This window comes from Xyrauchen texanus, chromosome 34, assembly GCF_025860055.1.
Source record: "Xyrauchen texanus isolate HMW12.3.18 chromosome 34, RBS_HiC_50CHRs, whole genome shotgun sequence".
Classification (NCBI taxonomy): domain Eukaryota; kingdom Metazoa; phylum Chordata; class Actinopteri; order Cypriniformes; family Catostomidae; genus Xyrauchen; species Xyrauchen texanus.
In genome coordinates, this window is record NC_068309.1 from 34558960 (window position 1) to 34580555 (window position 21596).

A 21596-nucleotide genomic window follows, 5' to 3' on the forward strand; every position below is an offset into this window, starting at 1 on the left:
TGTATGTAGGAATAACTTTAATGTGAAGTGCTTGTAAACCAAGTCAAGTTGTCAAAAGTGTACTAAATATCTATACACATTGTACAGTATATTTCACAGCAAGCACATGTATAGGCTTTATCATTACTGGGGAGTCTGGGGCCCATCAATACACAATCTAATGTACCATAAAATTATTTATTTATTCATTTTGTAAAAACTGAACCAACGCATTCATTTCTGCTGATTTTAGGAGCATGATTTCAACATTTGGTTTAGTAGCCTATATATATTGTGTAGCATTAATGAATGGACTAAATATTGTCACCTTTTCACATTACACAGCACAAGATGATGTTCATCAAAGTTACCTTTCTAAAAGCCTGCTGTGGCAGTATCATGGCACAGTGATGGTACAATATGGTTAAACCTTGGTATTTTTATTATATACAGTAGGGTTGTGCCGATGGACGATGATGGCTGACCAACATCACGATGTAGAGCCACCATCGTGATGCCACGCCCCCTTTTGCGAGTCTTGCTAGTGTGACTCACTAACCCTAGTCTCAGTTAACCTAAAAACTTTGCAGGGATTGCTCTGTAAATTAAATTGAGAATATAACTAATGCATATATGCTATTTTAAATACTGTAGTATATGCCAGAGACGTGACGTGTTAGTCTGTGAAAATACCGTGTCAGGCAGGCTACACAAATATTGATCTTGACATTGGTAGCTTCTTGTCTTTTTTTTTACATGTCTTACACTGTACATTTAGATTAAAATATTTTATGTTGTAGGCTACAAGAAAATAGCCTTTATTAATTAATTATTAGTAGTTGTAGTGTCTCAGAAAATCTTGTTCATTGTCACATAGCTCTTGTATACACTGAAGCGGCAGTTTAAGATAAACCCAGACCAGCGAACGTCAAATAACTTTTGTCTGGTTAATACTTTTAAAGAAAAATTTCCTTGGCCATGAATCCATAATATCAAATGAAAGAAACAAGGTGAATATGAATAACACACATTTATTAAAACATAGAAGAACAACAAATAAAACAAGAAAACGGGAACAACACTCAGACCGATACTCGGCATTAACATTTCACTTATAATTAGCAGCACAATTAACTTCAGCACAGGCTACAAAATAAATTATGTTATTGAAATATTGTAAAGTGGTCATATGAACTACACGAATGAACGTTTAAAAAATAATATCGTCACCTTCCTAAAATAATTGCCTAAGTCATTTTGACAAAAATGATTTTTTTGCATAAGTCATCTCCTCATGATGCTGGCCACCTTTGGTAAAATCGCCCACATCCTCAGTTGAACAGATCACGCAATTCTACCTTTTTGAGTGACATTATCAATAAATATCATATATTCAATTATTGGTTCAGTGTTTTGTGTTTTCTGAGAAAAGTGAAAAAATGACTTAGGCAATTATTTTAGGAAGGTGACGATATGCAAAATCGAAAAGGTCCACAACGGATGGCGAAAAATGCGTAAAGAAGTCTAATATCTTTCACCATAGACCATGTTTAAATTTCGATGTTTCTGGCCAGAAATACCAACATATTCACTTTATTTGGTTTTAATAAGCTGCGGATTGGAGTAACTACACTACCCGCTGTGCTGAAGACCCGCTCTGATGGAGTACTGGTAGCACATATGCACAGATATTTCCGTGCTAATCTTGCCATGAACGGAAACCTTTTGTCATTCGTTTTCCACCAAGTCAGCGGGTCCTCTTCCCCAGCAATGGCCATTTCCTGCAGGTACATGGTCATTTCTGCGTCGAACTTTTGCTCATCAGTGAGTAAAATAACGAAATTATAGTTTTTAAGTGGAAAATAGTATTTGTGTAAAGAGATATATTAAAATAAAAAGTGCACAACTCTTAAGTGAAAGCTAAAAAAAAAAATGCTTCACGTGTCGTGCAACCTACTGATAAAGCGCCGACGAGTCATTTGTTGGGTTAGTAAAATAACGAAATTATAATTTCATTTAATTTTTGAAAATTATATGAAATTATATAACCCCGCTCCACCGACGATATCATCGTCCATCGCGATGTTTTACTGTCAACATAGTCAACTGCCAATTTAGGGGACATCGCCCAACCCTAATATACAGTAGGCCTATATCATGGTATTTATATACAAGGCTACTCCAAAGAACATGTCCAAAGTGGATTTGGTACTTAAGCGTTTTAATGTAATGTAAGTGTTTTGATACACTTATTTAGGAAGTATCTTTACCTGCAGTAGGCAATCATTCACAGACAGCACTCGCTGTCATGATCTTCATAACTGGCAAACAATTGAATCCAGCTGCAGGTTTGGTTTCATTGAATTGTAAGTAAATATTCACTTTATTCAGCGTAATAAGCGTTACTCTTTTACTGCATGAGAAAGAGCTTCAAATGATTCATATACCAAATACTTTAGACAAATTCATTGAGAAGAACTGACTCAAAAGACTGATTAATTTACACATCGTGCATCACTTTTCGTGAGCCCAGCTGAGTTTATGGCTGTGTTTACAAGGGCATACTATCCATACTACTCTCACTGTTTTTTTGCCAAACACAGGTATAACAGAAACTGTAACCCCCGTTTCACACGTACTCTGTATGTGGCGCTTATTTTTTTCCGTACCCATGTTAACAGGTTAGAGCTTTTACACTGCACGCGGATGCAGTCCGTCGATCCGTTCCAGTTGCGGTGCGTATACAGCAGTGCAGCGATGGTTTCCGCACCGAGTCTATTTTTGCTGTGCTGCACCGCACTGAATTAAAGTGGCAGCGCATTGTTCACATTAAAATAGACATAGATTGACAAGAAACTGTAATAATTTAATCATATACACATAATTACAGTTAATGTGTTCTACAGTTACTATATTACAGGGTCAAGAAAAACAAAAAAAGTATGATTATAGTCCCAAAAGTTGCAAAATGCCATCATATATGATTTGTTTGAGTGAACGCAAATGCGTCTTATTCTTCTCCTTATTAGCAACAGATATAGCGCGATAGCTTTTCTTCAACTCAAACTACATGTAAAACAAAGAATCACAATGATTAAAATGAATTTTCATACGGTTTCAATGCCTTAAACAATCTCAAAGTTAACGTTTGGATTTAAAATCATTTTTGATTTTGTGGCACACAGAAACTGCGGATCAGTAGCGCACTGCAAACGCAGCATATGTGAAAGCACTATAGCGCGTGCTGCTCCTGTACCGCAATACGCACCGCAATATGCACCGCATACGCACTGCACTGCACACGGAGTATGTGTGAAACGGGCGTAAGAGTGTTGTGGTAGTAAGGCATTTAGTACACTGTCCATTTGTTCCATGGGGGGTACACATAGGGTGCATTTTGTGTGACACAGATTGAACGCATACTTATTGGCTCAGTAGATCGGTGCCCCACAAGCGATGCAGCCCTAGGCGCTCACCTTTATCGGCTAATGGGTTGACCGGGCCTGGGGCTAAATGTTCATGTGCATAAGGTAATGTAAAGAGTTTTAAGTGTTTTCAAGTGCTTGACTAAAATAGGGTTCCCTTACGACTCCGTACACTCGACATTGCGTAGTAACACATATTAGTGATGGGATGTTCATGAATGATTCGTTCATTTTGAACAAATCTTTTATTTGACTCAGAAGAATGTGTAGTCTCAGAGAGAGAGATTAGTTTATTTTAAGTTGGCCGTTTGTTACTTGAAAACTGCATGCGCTGTACAGGAAACAAATTATTAGTTGACCTTTCAACTCTTTTGGTCCAAGTCATTCGTTCTTTTGTCACGTGACAGCCACATATGCTATGCACACACACAGGACACAAATTATTAGTTCACTGCCTCATTCATCTGGTCTGAGTTGTTTATTCTTTTGTTAGGTGACAGCCATATAGGCTATGCATAGCCTGTAGGGCTGTCACATGACAATAGAACGAACGAACGACTCCGATAAGAAGATTCCACAGGTGATTTTAATCTTTCTGTTTCTCATAAATTGTCCTTGGCTGCATTATAATTTTTTCCTTATTTGGACTTAAATCAAAGTTTACTCAAGTAGACATGTTGGGGGAGGATTTGGCTATTGAAAATGTAATATTTAAATTGAATTCTGCTCAAATGAACAAAATTTCTTGAATAAAGACTTTTAATTTTGCTGAACGAGATTCAAAGATCCAAGTCAGTAAAATGATCCGATCTTCCCATCAATAATGCATACGGGAGTGCCTTCTCACACCACCTAGTTGAAACCTCTTTACAATAACGCCAGTATTCTAATATTGGCTATGGTGTTTGAACCCCACCTGTTTTGACGTGAAACTGTCCGCTATAAAAACGGGTGCACAAACAAACACCATTTTCTCAGAATTTCTTCGCTGATGAATGGGCATCAGCATCCTGATTGCCTGCAGCGCTTCGGCAGGGTTTGTGAATCCTTACAAAACACTTACGTGTTCATGTCTTTTTAAAGATGACGTTCCATGAGTGTTCCTTGTGCGAGATGCCGTCAGATCAGCATGAGCTGCATTTACTGTCTGGACCGCGCCCACGCAGAGACGGGTCTCATGGAGACAGACTGTCCTCTCTGTGAGGGCATGTGTCTTAAGACTCTTCGCTCGTGAATCACCCTCATACTGAAGGACGATTCAGCCTCACACGCCCTCCCACCTGCCTCTTGTGATAACCATGGATTCACACGAGGAGGCACGGCGGGGCCAAAGTTCAAGCTGGATGACTTTGAGATGATCCTTGTGGCGGCACATGCCCCGCGAGCCCCAAACTCTCTCCAAAGTGTATGTTTTCTGATACTCTATGTGCGAGATGAGCTCTGACTTTCTGAAAAATTGGGTGGCCTCATCTCGTGCAGTGGTTCTGATGCGGAGGATAATGACTAAGTCATGTCTTGCTGCATTAGTTGAGTGGTCCGTGGATGATTCTGCCACCCCTCCCCCCAGCGAGGGAGAGTAACATGCACGCACCACTGACGGAGATTCTCCGCGTCCTTAAAAGGGCAGTCAAAAAGCTTCACCTTGAGTGGTCTCCCCCAGAGGAACCTGAACAGTCTTGCCTCGATGAATGATTCCTGCAGTCCGGACACTGTCAAATGGCAGCGTCCCACAAATCTGCCCCATTCTTCCTCAAAGTGCATAACGAACTCTTTAAGTCGTGGCGTGCGCCCTTCTTCGCACGCTCGCGCAGTGACTCTTCTCTAATGTGGATCACAGGGAATTAAACGGTTATGCCCAATTACCCCCTGTGGAGGAGGTGATAACGGCACACCTCTGCCCAGCGAGTAACAGGGCATGGAAATCACGGCCTATACATCCTTTCAAACCATGTCGACAAACCTGCGCACTGGTGGGAAATTTACTCTGCGGCAGGACAAGCTGGATTAGCACTCCATGGTATTTGAAGCCAAGCTCCTCAGGGAATGAACGACCACAGCTTAGATCCAGAGACATTCAAAGAGCTTTGCACTGCTACAGACTCAGTGCTGCATACCACGAAAGCCACTGCACAGGCCATCGGCAAGTCCATGGGCAACCTGGCAGTTCTGAATTGACTTATATGGCTGACCCTCATAGAAATGAGTGATAAGGAAGAAACCGATCTTTTGGATGCTCCAGTGTCTCCAGCCGGCCTCTTTGGCCTCTGAATAAGTTTGAGTGTTACATTGCGACTCCGCAGCAGTCACATAGACACTATGCCCAAACGGAGTACATCGCAGCCGGTTCGCCTTAGCTCTGTTTCGAGCCAGTGCCACCTACTAACACCTACTGCCTCACTGGCACCTGCATATCAGCACGTGCAGCAATAGCACTTCTGATGGGCACAACTCTTTGAAGCGGAAAGCAGAGCCTGTGGTTCCCTCGCTATAGTATGCAACGCATTGTCATATGGTAAACAAACTGAATTGCCCTCTGTCCCATTACACGGATGCGTGGCGAGCCTTAATGGGTATTTCAGAATGGGTGTGAAAAAAATAAAATAAAAAATAAAACGGTTGAGCGTGGTTATACGATCCAGTTTGCACGCCGGTCATCCAGTTTCAATGACGTTCTGTCTTCCACGGTTTCACCAGAATACGCGCCAGTGTTACGAGCCGAAATACACAAATTATCATGAAAAATGCACACAGTGTTTTACAGGCGTTATTTTCTTGTTCCAAAAAAAGACTGTGGACTTTGGCCAATCCTGGATCTGAGACATTTAAATTGAGCACTCATAAAGTGCCCATTCAAAATGATTACTAAGAAACCGATCTTATCGCATGTACACCCACACGATTGGTTTGCATCGATAGATCTAAAAGATCCGTACTTTCACATCCAAATTGTACAACATTAGAGGATGTTTTTGAGATTCGCGCCTCTCTGAGACTGAGTGTTGTACGCATCTTGAACTACCTCAACGATTGGCTGTTACTAGCGCAATCAGAGGCTCTCTTATGCTAGAACAGATACTTACTGTTTCAGCATCTACACCAGGGGTGCCCAATACGTCGATCGCGATCTACCAGTCGATCGCAAAGGCAATGCTGGTAGATCGCGCACAATTTTAATGTATTTCGTAAAATTTTAATACAAATAAATGTTTTTCCATGTTTTTGTTTCTGTCTGACTTGCACTTGACGAGTACATTTTGACCAGGCGAGATTTTTGTTTATTCGGTTGCCATGACAACTAGGTTCGCGCCTTCCAACGTCATCTTAGAACAGAGCGCAAAATTGCGAAGCTAGCCGTTTTTGAAGCTAGCTAGCTACCAGCAGCTAATGCCCGGATTATACAAAACTGTCTGTTTCAATTCAGTGCAAATCATCAGAATAAGGTAAATGCCCTGGCTATTGTTTATATTGTGCTGTAGGTGTTTTGGGTTTAGTGTTAAAACTGAATGATATTAACATTGAACATTTTTATATTTTTTTTAATTAATTAGATGAATTCCATGTAGGCATAAATGCAGTAGTCCCAACAAGCATTTAATTTTTTTTAAACAAAAATTTGTTTTTTTTTTTAGTTGGTAGATCTTATTGAGTTGGTCATTTAAAACTAGATCATCACGCAAAAAATTGTGGACACCCCTGATCTATACAGCGTGGCCCACTATGTAAACTGGGCGAAGAGCACGCTCTCCCCAAGCCTACAAATCTATTTTGGGAGTCTGCCTCGACACCAAGAGTGGGTGTGTTCAGACCATTCTACAGTGTCTGTCTCAGTTCAAACTGGGGAGAACACTTCCACTGAAGCCGTTTCAGAAAACATTGGGATATATGGCGGTGTAATCTGTTGTTATCCCATAAGGTCTCTTACACGTGAGACCTCTTCAGTGTAGGCTGAAGCACCGCCTGGCACAACATGCTTTGTGCCAAAGGCGCATGCACATCATTATATCACGCCGCAGGTATAGCTGATTTTGTTCCATGGACAGCTCCTGCATATTACTAGCGAGGTGTCATGCAGGGGAAGTTGTCAGGTGGAAAATGGTGACCACGGATTCTTCCAACACAGTTTGGGGGACTGTGTGCAACGGACTCCTGACTTTTGGCACCTGGACAGGTGCAAGAAGGGCGTGGCACATCAACGACCCAGTAAACTGCCCCATACATAAAATTCTAGTGTTTCTTCAAGAGCGATTAGATGCAGGACTCACCCAGTCAATGGTCAAATTGTATGTGGCAACTATATCTGCGTAATTACACACATGAAGCAGCCGCCTCTATAGGCAGTGATGATTAAAACTTAAGTTCCTTAAGGGAGCAAGATGATTAAACCCACCTCGGCCAGCTACAGTCCCGACTTGGGACTTAACTTTAGTCCTAAAAGCATTTATAGGTCCCCCCTTGCTCTCCGTAAAGACCTCACTACTGCTGGCTCTGGCCTCAGTATAATGGGTAGGTGACCTACATGCACTATCAGTCGACAATTAATGTCTGGAATTTGGCCCTGGTCTTTCAAGAGCCACTGTCAAACCCAGGAAATGCTATGTACCCAAGGTTCTAACCACGCCCTCCAAAGTGCAGGTGGTTCACCTTCAGGCCTTCTTCCCTCCTCCATGTAATTCAGATGAGGAGCAATCATTGCATTTGTTATGCCCTGTGCGGGCACTACATGCATACATTGAATGTATTTGCCAGTTCAGACTATCTGATCATTAAATGCTATGGAGAACCCACAAAAAGAATGTCTGTCTTCAAGCAAAGGCTCTCTCACTGGATTGTCGATGCAATTGCCCTGGCTTATGAGTCACAGGGTTAGACTTGCCCAGTTGGTTTTAAAGCACACTCAACTAGAGGCATGGCCTCCTCATGGGCATGGACGAATGGTGTGTCCTTACAGGACATATGTTTTGCAGCAGGATGGTCCTCTCAAAACACATTCACAAGGTTTTACAACCTAGATTTAACGTCTCTTTCTTCACAAATCCTCTCTGTTTAGAGCACTTGCTATTCATTGGCCAAATATATATACTTATGCTCCTCCCTTTTAGGATGAGCTCCCCATCATTTACCCAACTGTCTGCATTCAGGCAGTTATAATTTACCATAAAGTCACAAGCACTTATATTATAAATAAACTCCCTTCCTGACTGGGTTCATAAGGAGTTCATTCATACTATATGACTATTGTTCATATATTCGTTATGAGTGCTCTCCTCCTGGCCAACATGAGGATCACTCACTGTGACATACTCATGTCGGTCAGTGTTCCACAATACTGCGGCACCATGTTTCCTCTGGGAAGTTATGGTGTGTAGTACGGCGTAATTATGCGTTTCTATGCAATGTCAAGAGTCGTAAGTGAATGTCTCCGTTACGTGTGTAACCTCGGTTCCCTGAGACAAAGTCAATGAGACATTGCGTAGTAACGCATATGGGGAACAGAATGCTAGCCGCACTACAAAGCTCAGAAATTCTGAGGAAATTGTGTTCGTGCACCTGTTTTTATAGCGGACAGTTTCACACCAAAACATGCAGGGCTCAAACACCATAGCCAATATTAGAATATTGGCATTATTGTAGAGAGGTTTCAACTAGGTTGTGTAAGAATACACTCCCCATATACGTTAGTACGCATTGTCTTAGTACGTAATGACATTACTATGCAATTACGTACATAACCGAGACATTTTCAATTGCAGATATACTTGAAACTATTTAATAACATCAAAATAGATGATCACAGTTGCTGTAATGAAAAATGACTTTAAAGATTTACTCAATCACTGCAAAATTTGTAAACTAACATTGTTAATTATTCTTTGACACTGCTGTCAGTAGAATTTTAATGGACACAAAGTGGACTCAAGTAGACCGGTTTATCGGCTTTTGTGATAATCTAAAAATCCCCAAAATATTGGCCAATTAATCGGTTAGGTCCATATACCCTCACGAAGCACCCTATTGGGAACACTATGGTCCTAATAAAGTTCCGACATGGTCTTCTGCTGTTGTAGCCCATCCGCCTCTAGGTTTGACGTGTTGTTCATTATGAGATGCTATTCTGCTCACTACAAATGTACAGAGTGGTTATCTGAGTTACCGTAGACTTTGTCAGCACAAACCAGTCTGGCTATTCTCTGCTGACCAGTTATTAAAGTAATAAGGATACACTGATATAAAAATGTTTTATCGATTTTAACATAAACCTATAAGCCAATACTGATATTTTGCTACTTACTCGCTTTATTTGGTCATTATATCACTTCGGAATTATGCTTTAAATATGTACAAATAGGTATCAAAACTTTTATTGGTATAACAATAAATAATTTCCACTGAACATGGATCTTTTGAACACCTAACAGACCAAAATTTTAAGAGAGCTACAATGAAAGATAAATACATGACAACTAAAAAGATAAGAAGAAATATGATAGCATGATGATTGATGATAAAAAAATGTCATGTGTACTTTTTCCAGGTCATTTGTATCGTTTGGTCCTCGTAATCGTTCCATTGGAGCAGCTGCCAAAAGCCAGGTGAACTGTTTCAATGTAAACTACTAATATTTTACATTGAATAGTAGTGGACAGAAGTAGTAATTTATACAATTTCTGCTTTACCAAACAAGGTGGTCACAAACTGCAAGAACACTGTGCAAGGTTTTAAGCAATTCCATGGCAGGGCATTCAGTGACCCGTATGTCCAGTCCGCAAAGTCCAGCCTGGTCTACGATCTCGCTCAGATGCCAACAGAGACCACAGGCATCAAGGTAAACTTATGCAACTGCTATTGATGTAACTGTCATTTACAGATTTGTCAAGAGTCTGTGTTAAACCACATTGAAATGTTTTATACATAAATTAACAGTGTTCTCCTTTCCCACAGGTCATGTATATGGAGGAGGAGAAGGTGTTCAGCATCGAGCAGGTCACTGCCATGCTGCTGAACAAGCTGAAAGAGACAGCTGAAGCAGCACTCAAGAAACCTGTGGCAGACTGTGTCATATCTGTAAGCCTTTTCTCTACTAAATAGCTTCAAATATGGTTCACACACACTTTCATTTTTGAATTATGTTCTAACTCTGGCTGAAGCGTTCACACTGTAAAGACATCAGTCTGTGTTATTTCGACTTAAAATTGTGTAAAAGTTGAAGTTCTGATGAAGAACTACACTACACATAATCCTGAACAGAGATCCACCAATTAGAGTATCATGGTCAACAAAGTGGACCAAACAAGCCCAGAAGAGATCCATCCCTTTTCTGATGCAAAAAAAGTCGGTCTCCTTACATAATCTGAATATATAACGATATAATTTAAATATATTGTTGAAATACATAACATATAACAAGTAAAAAAAATAAATCAACTACGACACTCTTATAGAGAATTAATAAACACACCAGCCCATCTCTGCGCCAGTGGACACACACGCATACAGTTCACTAACCAATTTGTTAATGTTTAGCTTTTGGAATTATGTAACAAATGTGAACAATCAGACTGGTTAAGCTGGATTTGGTTGTCCCATGTAATTTTGTAGGTTCCCAGCTTCTATACTGATGCAGAGCGAAGATCAGTCATGGATGCTGCACAGATCGCAGGCCTAAACTGTCTTAGACTCATGAATGACACTACAGCAGGTAAGCCCCTTAATAAATATACTTATTGAAAATTGGGTCATCATTCACTCACTTTAATATCATTCTATAGCTTTAGTATTTTCTTCCATGGAACAAAAGTTTCGCAGAATATCCTGCTGTTTTCTACGGAGCCCCTTGTGGGACAGCTGTTTAGTGTTCCCTTAATTATATTGGGTTCCCACAATCATTATGTTTTTATTACCACAATTTTGGTTTTCCTTAAATATTAATATCATAAATAGAAAATTTGGTTGCTGTAGTAAAACAATGGTAAATTCTGTGGTTAATTGGTTTACTACAAATTCCATGGTTGAATGATTCTTGATTAAGTTTCATACAGGTTGGATAAAGATATTGCATTGGGAAGAGAACGCAAAACGTATAAAAAAATAATAATAATCCTTTCCTTTAATGGCACTGCACATTACGGTTGGACTCGCTTTACTTTTCTGAGCTTGCTTTTCCACTGCTGATTATAGTCTGATCATCACAGTTGCACCGCCTCTACTGCTGTGACATCATCCTAAACACGACACAAAACATTAAACAATAACACGACCACTAGCTGTTAGCTACTAGCTCATTGTGCTGCTTAAAGCAGTTGTTGCATGATAATTTTACAAAAGTGTAACCGTTAAATTGGCCTGGTTGTTTTAGAAGCAAGCTTCCAGTAGCTGGTCAGCTAAATAAAGTGAAGCTTTCAAGCAGAGTATAGAGTTAACGTTCCATCCTCCATTGTGGACTGCAGCTGTGGCTGAGTCCAGGGCACTCTCCCTCCCATTGCTTGCCGGTCTAAATGGCATCCGTTTGGTCGAACCACTTTTCCTTGATGGTTCTGTAGTCACTTAATAGTTTTTTTACTTTTCCCTACACTGTTGGTAGATCTGGTGTTATCAGTGTGCAGCCAACAGCTGAGACACTTCCTGAAAGATTTTCTTTGTTTTGCATCATTTCGTTGATCGCTACCAGGAACGTCTGCACCTCGTTTATTGCCCACGGCGTGGTTTGTGCGCAGCCATTTCTTTTTACAATTCGAAAAATCGTGAATAAATGGTACTGCTATCACTGTTGCTAAGTTTAAAACTAGTTGGTTGATGTTCCGTGTCGTCTTTCTGACCAATCAGTGATCTGCAGGGTTTTGACGTTACATTTAGTATCGGCTTTGCTCGCTTGGAACCTCGACCGAGGTGGTACTAAAAAAAGTATCAGGTACCAGTGGAAAACCCCCAAAAAGCTCCATAAGAGGCTCCATACTTTGCTGCACAAAAAAGTGGTTAATGAGTTGTGCTTTTAAGCTTCAAATAGGATTAATATAAAGCATATCAAATCACAGCGTTTTAGTGCGTACAAGTGCAAATGAGATCTGAGTGCTTCGACGGCTCTAATTCTTTGATGTAGACACAATTCAAAAGCATTGTGGTTTAATGTGTTCCACCTTTATTGCAGTTGCGTTGGCATATGGGATCTACAAGCAGGACCTGCCGGCCCCTGAAGAAAAGCCCAGAACTGTGGTGTTTGTAGATGTTGGCCATGCGAGTTACCAGGTCTCTGCGTGTGCCTTTAACAAGGGGAAGTTAAAGGTAAGGCTGTTTTTGTCTATTATTAAACAGTGTTATTATTGAAGGTGTCTGGTGGACATAACCCTAAATCAGCATAATTACACAGGACTTTTTTAACACTGACTTTAGTTTTGCACATTACTAATGTTTATTTCTTGTGTACCAAAACTTGGGACATAAATCCATAATATATATTGTTGATTGACTTCTGAAGGTTTTAGGTTCTGCATTTGACCATGAGCTGGGCGGTAAAGACTTTGATGAAGTGCTGGTCAAATACTTCTGTGAGGAATTCAGCCAGAAGTACAAGCTGGATGTGCGCTCTAAGCCCCGCGCCCTGGTGCGACTCTATCAGGAGTGCGAGAAGCTGAAAAAACTCATGAGTGCCAACTCCTCTGACCTGCCACTCAACATTGAATGCTTTATGAATGACATTGATGTCACTAGCAAACTCAACAGGTTAGTAACCACAGGCAACCACACTAACAGCATGCCAACAGCTAAATCCGGCACTAAGTGTCAACGGGGTAAATTAGACACAATGCTGCGAAGGGGAGACGTTTGTGTTTATCTTATGCATGTGTATTATAATGCAAGCGGGTCAGTCTTAAAAATACCACATCTAATAATATCTAAATGACTCTTGTTCCAGAGCCAAGTTTGAGGAGCTCTGCATGGGGCTGCTGGCCAAGGTGGAGGGTCCCCTGCGTAGCGTCATGGAACAGACCAGTGAGAACACATTCATTGTGTCAACCAGTGTTTCCTATAAAAATAAAAATTTAATGTAAAGAATAGTATACAACTTACATGTTTTATTGTTTTGTTTTTTTTACAAAGATTTTTTTTTTTTTTTTTTTTTTTTTTTTAGAGAGTGTGTATCTTTAACTACACGTTATCATAAAAATCTAGTCTGTTATTCAGATGTTAATTCAGTAACTGCTCTTGCAGATTCAGTGAGTAATAGACATTCAAATTAAATTTATGACATTTTTAAAGAAGTGGCTCATAAGTCATTTGTTTGCACATCAGACTACACTATTTTTCTTTAAATTATTTCGCGGTACCCACTGTTTTCATCTCATCACATTCAGTTCAGAATTTTTAAATAAAATACAATTTTGCTGTGGTGCTCTAAATTACATAGTGACGCAGGAAACACTGGACATACTTTTTCCTCTTGTCACTTGTTCTACTGAAACTTATGCTTTTTTCCCCTACACACAGAGCTGAAGAAAGAGGACATCTATGCGGTGGAGATCCTAGGCGGTGCCTCCAGAATTCCAGCCATTAAAGAGCGAATCAGCAAATTCTTCGGGAAGGAGCTGAGCACGACACTGAATGCGGACGAGGCTGTGGCCCGAGGATGTGCACTACAGGTCAGCACTGAAGTCACTTAATTGGCTATTCTGCCACTCATTTTTCCATTTGCAGGATGTGTTTGTCCACACCAGAGATGTTCAAGAGTCTTTGAAGTCCGAGTCTAGTCTTTCGTCTCGAGTCACTAAATGTTTAATCTTTTATTTATATATATATATATATGTGTTATTTTAAAGATAATTTTGTAAAAATCCAAATATCTTTACAGATCTTTATTGTAAAGGGTTTAAACAATGTTTTCCATGCTTATAAATGTTTTCCATGCACCATAAACAATTAATGAACATGCACCTGTGGATTGATCGTTAAGACACTAACAGCGTACAGACGTTAGGCAATTAATGTCACCGTTATAAAAACTTAGGACACTAAATTGAGAAGGTCACTAGTGACCTTCTCATACCTGCAAACTTGTTGCTTTTCGGCGAAAATCGCCGTTTTCTTGTTCAATTGGGTCATTTACGTGAATCGCGTAGAACCGGAGAGTTTTTTTATGGGGGGGGGTGGGTATGCTGCCCGCCCTTCATCTGCATGCCATGGAGGCTAGAATTGAGAAACATTATTGGATAATTCTTATAATTGACATTTCTCTGAGCCAATCGGAATCTTAGCACTTTTTCTCTTGGCCAATCGGAATCTTAGCACTTGCGTCAGAATCTTGAAGCACACAGCGTCAACCACGCGAGTCTGATGGAAACTCATAACGTGTAGGAATCGTATGTGAAATTCGAGGTAAGTCAAGCTTTTTGGAGCAAAAACAAAAGCTATTTGTTTGCTTGATTCAAGTAACGTTAGCTACCGCTTTTTATGTGATATAATTTACAATAATATTGTATTGTCTATGGGTGGAACGGTACATGTAAGTTATTCGTATTGAACCGAAACTGTACGGGTGTCACGGTTCGGTGCAGGAATTTGCACAGAGAATACAAGGGAAAAAAAATAAATAAAACTCTAGATAGCGATAAATTTAGCTCTATTCACGTTTGGTGTGAACGCAGCATAATAAACAGGCTGCGATGTCAAGATTGTAATGCTGTAGTGTGTGTGTGTGTGTGTGTGTGTGTGTGTGTGTGTGTGTGTGTGTGTGTGTGTGAGTGAGAGAGAGAGGCGCGCGGGCGCGTTCGAACATTGGAAACAAAAACATACTCCATCATTTTGTTAATGCAGGACATCATTCAAACTGCAAAGTGTTTACTTATTTGTGTACACTCGCAATCAAATACAACATTGTGCTTTTGTCACACTCTAAACTCTTGTCAAACTGTAACCTACAACTGTCACCCAACCAAAAACACACACACACAGTTTTAAAAGCAAAACATTATCCAACCCCATTTCAAAACAGTCTGTGGGTTCTATCTTTTGGACATTCATCATATCGCATTGGTTTTCATTTCTTGTCCTCAGAGCACTAATCTGTTTATTTTTAAGTTACACATTCTACGTTGCTTAAAAAAGAAAATCAAATGTGTTTTTAATGGTAGTATTATATTATACGGAAATCAATTATTTATAATTCAGATGAGAATAAAGTTAGGGTTAATTAAAATGAAGGAAAACAAATATATTGATCTGAAATACAGCAAATTAATTTTAAATTCATTCAGGTACAATTACCAAACATATCTCAAGGTCTTTTTATTAATTTTTATTAATAAACTAATTGTATAAAACTATTGTCAGTGCACTACAAATAAACTGGTTCTAAGCCTTTATTAATAAAACTCATTTAAAAAATACAAGGCTTAAGACAATGATAAAAATGCTATCTATATTTTTGTTTTGCTTTTCACTCCATTGTACCGAAATCGTACCGAACCGTGATGTATGAACCGAACCGTGACTTCTGTGTACCGTTCCACCCCTAGTATTGTCGTCATACCTATAAATTACATTAAGCTATGCTAAAAGTGGTATGAATGGTTTCCAAAACGGTACAAAACTATTGTTTTACTTGAGGGGAGGTGGAAAATGAGCTTAATTCCCCAAATGGTGGAATATCCCTGTAACGTTAGCTAGGCTTATCATTAGCAGGGTATCCAATCATCCATCCCCCCCCCCCCCCCTCCCGGCGATACTGTCACCTTTTTTACTCTGAGGAGTTTGCAGGTATGCCTTCTACTGACTCTGAAAAACACCAAAAGAAAGATGCCCATGGTCCCTGATCCTCTGCGTGAATGTGCCATAGGCATGCTTTATGTAGGCTTGAGGACTGCAGATGTGACCAGGGCAATAAATCCCAATATCCGTACTGTGAGACGCCTAAGACAGAACTACAGGGGGACAGGAAGGACAGCTGATTGTCCTTGCAGTGGTAGACCACATGTAAAAAAACACCTGCACAGGATCGGTACATCCAAATATCACACCTGTGGGACTGGTACAGGATGGTGAGTTACACCAGGAACACACAATCCCTCCATCAGTGCTCAGACTGTCTGCAATAGGCTGAGAGAGGCTGGACTGAGGGCTTGTAGGCCTGTTGTAAGACAGGTCCTTGCCAGAAATCACCGGCAACAACGTCGCCTATGGGCACAAATCCACCTTCACTGGACCAGACAGGACTGGCAAAAAGTGCTCTTCACTGACGAGTCACGGTTTGTCTCACCAAGGGTGATGGTCGGACTCGCATTTATCATCAATGGAATGAGCGTTACACTGAGGCCTACACTCTGGAGCGGGATCGATTTTGAGGTGGAGGGTCCGTCATGGTCTGGGGCGGTGTGTCAGCATCATCGGACTGAGCTTTTTGTCATTGCAGGCAATCTCAACGCTGTACGTTACAGGGAAGACATCCTCCTCCCTCATGTTGTACCCTTCCTGCAGGCTCATCCTGACATGACCCTCCAGTTTGACAATGCCACGGCCACACTGCTCATTCTGTGCATGATTTCCTGCAAGACAGGAATGTCAGTGTTCTGCCATGGCCAGTGAAGAGACCGGATCTCAATCCCATTGAGCACGTCTGGGACCTGTTGGATCGGAGGGTGAGGGCTAGGGCCATTCCCCCCAGAAATGTCCGGGAACTTGCAAGTGTCTTGGTGGAAGAGTGGGGTAACATCTCATAGCAAGAACAGGTAAATCTGGTGCAGTCCATGAGGAGGAGATGCACTGCAGAACTTAATGCAGCTGGTGGCCACATCAGATACTGACTGTTACTTTTGATTTAGTATCCCCTTTGTTCACGGACACATTATTCCATTTCTGTGAGTCACATGTCTGTGAAACTTGTTCAGTTTATGTCTTAGTTGTTGAATCTTTTTATGTTCCTACAAATATTTACACGTGTTAAGTTTGCTGAACATAAAAGCAGTTGAAAGTGAGAGGACGTTTCTTTTTTTTGCTGAGTTTATATTTACTGTACTAAAGCATAAAATTATCATATGTTATCAGAAACATTTATTTAGGAAACATGCCAAGTTGAAATATTGGTTTCTCCAAAATCAATGCTACAGCCAGTGTATTCTACTTTTGAAATGTTTGTTCCGGGCCAGAATTTCAAACAACGTGCGCTGCAGCCATGGAAGCCAGCAATACATCTAGCTAACATTGACAAAGTTATATAAATTCCACATGAACTGGTTTAATAAGACGGCCCATATAAGCTGGTTTACAAGCCCAAAGCTGGCCTCACACTAGCAGACTCCAAACAATTCGATTTTTGCCAAGATATTTTGGTGAGATCTCTTTCTTCAGTCGGAGGTATGTTACACTTGCGATACAAAAACGTGGAGGTGTGACACATAACGACTGAAGACTTCAGTAAAAGTAGAAGCTCGTCTCACACCTACTGACTGGCGATTATGTAAATGAAGCATGCATCTTAAAATCGCTGGAAAAATCGTCTAGTGTGATTGCGGCTTAGCTGAGGCTGATTCCCTTGAAGCCTCATTTGTAACATTTGCATGATTGTTCTTGTATTTGATTAATACTCTGTCTCATTCTCTTCAATCAGATGATGAATATGGATTGTATTTTTCTGTCACTGCTCAGAATAACAACATCTAGTGTCTTCTATTAATGCAAATATACTCACAATGTATGTTTGTTCTTCCTCAGTGTGCGATTCTGTCACCTGCCTTTAAAGTGCGTGAGTTTTCCATCACTGACGTGGTCCCGTACTCCATCTCTCTAAAATGGAACTCTGCGGCTGACGAAGGCATTAGGTGTGTTCTTGATGTCTCTATGAGCATTGATAAAGTCTGTTTTAAAGTTCACTTTTTTAATGGTCACATTATATGGTCTTTCACTACAGTGATTGTGAAGTATTCCAAAAGAATCATGCAGCACCCTTCTCTAAAGTGTTGACTTTCTACCGGAGGGAGCCTTTCACTTTGGAGGCCTACTACAACAATCCAAAAGAGCTGCCGTATCCCGATCCTACCATAGGTATGTTGGTATGATATTTAACTTCTCTCCTTTGCTGTGCTTAACTGGAGATATTCCATGTCAAATTAACTAAATTTCAGAAACTTCCCTGGCTGAATTGTAGTATTTTGGCAATACTTATTCTAAAGAAAGATAAAAGTGAGCTTTGCAGATGTATGTTTTATTAAATAAAAAGTTCACTAACAGAAGAGCCACATGTGTCACTTAGGGATGTACAGTTTCACTGTTTACCTTGGTTTTAAAACATACAGTCTTCATAACGTTGACATCTCATTCAAGGTATTGCATGAATATAAAGTCCTTTTTTTAAATCCAAATCAGTGCAATTAAGACAAAAGTTTCTTAAATTGCCATTTTTAAGGCGACACGTGTGTCGCAGGTGCAGCGCGCATACATGTTGGAGACTGAACCTTTATTTTTCCCATCAAAGCAGTTGAGATTTGTGGTGTGGTAATACTTTGGGTATGTTAAAGACCCACAAGGCATCGTCTATGGTACCCAGTTTGTCAGGTTAGTCGCAAGAAAGTGTCTGCTCAGACAGGAAACACTTCAAATCTGAAGCACTATCTCCGCAAGAATCATCCCACAAAATGTAAGCGAAAATACAGTATATAGGATGGTAAATGAAAGTCCTCATTTCATAACAACTCCTGAAACAAAATGGTGTTACATGATTTATTGGTAGGCTGACTAACATTTATGTTTGTGCTTTGTCACACTCACAAATGCAGAAACGCACTGAATGCTATGATGGGCTGACGTTTCATGCGTTTATTTGCTTAAGTGTAGCGCAACAGTAGGCCTACAATATGTGTAATACTACTACTAATAATCATGTTTTATTTGTTAAGTGCTAAATAGGGTTTACAAAGTATTTTAGGCATACAGGAAATTATACTGTAGCAGAAAATACACAGTACTAGAAAAAACACCAATAAATAAAAAGCAAATGAATAATCTCTTATTTTTCATTACTTATATTTTGTTTATTCTTTAAAAAAAGAATAAAGCAACCAATTATTGAATTAAATCCATATATCCCCTTACGCCCACATATAAGCTTTCCTCATATTGCTTTTTTCTATGTGCAGTAATACATTTTGCACTTTAGTCTAAAAAGGTAGGCCTTCTGAACAACAGAAGGATTTAGGGTTGCAACTAATCACTATTTTGATTAGATTAATGCATTGAAGTCATATCATAGTACATATTGCAAACCTGACAATATGCTTATCGTGATAAATGTTATTTGATCTATCATGCAGCCCTAGTAGAAATACTTAATTCTGAACTTGACCATCAGGCTCCATATACCAGTCAAAAAGCTTCCTTAAATGTCTGTTCCGGCAGTGTTTCAGGAGGAGGTTAATCCTCCACAATCAACCACATAATGGAAGTTGGTTTGGGAATGCTGTTTCATGTTGTGTTATTCATAGTAATTCTTGCCTGCCCTCAGGCCAGTTCAACATCCAGAAAGTGGTGCCTCAGCCATCAGGTGAGAGCTCGAAGGTGAAGGTGAAGGTCCGTGTGAATGTGCACGGGGTCTTCAGCGTGTCCAGCGCCTCTCTGGTTGAGGTCCTGAAATCTGCTGAAGGAGAAGAGCCCATGGAGACGGAGACTACTGCCAAGGAGGATGAGGTAAAGACATCTCTGCAATAACACAATGACTAATGGTTGTTTTTTTTTTAAACATGGTTTATGCTCCACACTAGTGATCGACCGATGTGAGAGCAGGATGGCAGAGAGGCCGATATAATGCCAAAAATTCAGTTCACTTATTTAACATAATATTTACTCAAAAAGTAAAAAAGAATAAGATTTGGTGTGTTTTAGATTGTAGATAGCAACTTCTGGTTTCTGATTTGTCATCAAATATTTAAAACACAAAAAATTGCTATATGCAAATTCAGCCATTTGCTAACTTCAGTCACTCACACTCTCTCCATCCTCTGTGTCTACAAACCAATACAAGCAAAGTGATTGATAGCCAGAGAGAATTTCCCCTGACACTTTTTTTTACATTTGTTGTGATTTCTCAGGACAGCTTTTTTCATATCAGGTAGTGGAGAAATGTTATGCATGGTATTTAAAATAAAGACTACAGATATTTGTCCATTTCTGCACAACAAAGACACAGAAGTGGGTAGACAAAGGGGTTTGATTTGACTAGGGATGTTAATGAATTTATCAATGATCGATTATTGGTCGTTAATAATTTGATTAAGCTTATCGATCGCTGATTAATTTATTTGAGCTCAAATGTTTTCATAATCATGCCAGCAGATACAGAAAAGACTCTTTATACTGTCATTCGCTGCTGTAGGGCGTACTGCCACTAGCATGCTTTCTTGTCCTGTCCAAAACACAGAATAAAAAAACGCAGAACCGCATCCTTTACTTCCTTTTACTTCGTTTACTGCATAAATTGTGGTAGTGTGTAAAGTAGAACATGAAAACAAGCACTGTTTATTCACACTAGTGTAGAGGTTATTGTGTACTGTATTCACACATGTTATTATTTGACTTCATTTCTAAATAAAAAGTTGTGAAATATCCCACGATCTACGTGAACTTTTAATTAACTCAAATGTGTATCTTTTTTTTAACAGGTAAATTCATGTAAATTAATTAAAACACAGCCTGAGTGTAATGAACTGAAAATATATTGAAGCATTAATTTACCCAAAAGGGACAATTTGCATCACTTACTCCCAGATGTGTATGACTTTCTTTTGCAGAACACAAACAAAGATTTTTAGAAGAATATTTCAGATCTGTTGGTCCTTTTAATGTAAGTGAATGGTGACCAGAATTTTGAGGCCCCAAAAAGAACATAAAGATAGTGTAAAAGTAATCCATAGAACTCATGTGGTTTAATCCATATCTTAAGAAAGGATATTATAGTTGTGGGTGAGAAACAGATCAGTATTTAAGCCCTAAGAGTCTTATGGATTACTTTTTTATGCCTTCATTCACTCTTTATACCTTCAAACTTCTGGTCATCATTCATTTGCACTGTGATGACCTACAGAGCTGAGATATTCTTCTAAAATCTTGGATGAACTATCCCTTTAAGTGGAAAATACCAATATTTGCATTTCTTAAGTGTATTTATTTAAATTATATTTAATCAGTAGGCCACATGCACATACTTCAGTTTCATGTTTT

General features: G+C 39.7%; 1 protein-coding gene across 1 annotated transcript in view; it reads left to right on the top strand.

The window, feature by feature from the left end:
* The window catches only part of LOC127627522 (heat shock 70 kDa protein 4-like), a 29731-nt gene that overhangs the window by 949 nt on the left and 7186 nt on the right, over positions 1-21596 (top strand). Inside the window, exons 2-12 of the mRNA XM_052103939.1 lie at positions 9937-9994; positions 10087-10227; positions 10344-10466; positions 11001-11100; positions 12547-12680; positions 12874-13118; positions 13312-13388; positions 13884-14035; positions 18099-18205; positions 18295-18428; positions 19885-20066. Coding sequence (XP_051959899.1) covers positions 9937-9994; positions 10087-10227; positions 10344-10466; positions 11001-11100; positions 12547-12680; positions 12874-13118; positions 13312-13388; positions 13884-14035; positions 18099-18205; positions 18295-18428; positions 19885-20066 — 1453 coding nt within the window. The remainder of the gene's footprint in view (positions 1-9936; positions 9995-10086; positions 10228-10343; positions 10467-11000; positions 11101-12546; positions 12681-12873; positions 13119-13311; positions 13389-13883; positions 14036-18098; positions 18206-18294; positions 18429-19884; positions 20067-21596) is intronic.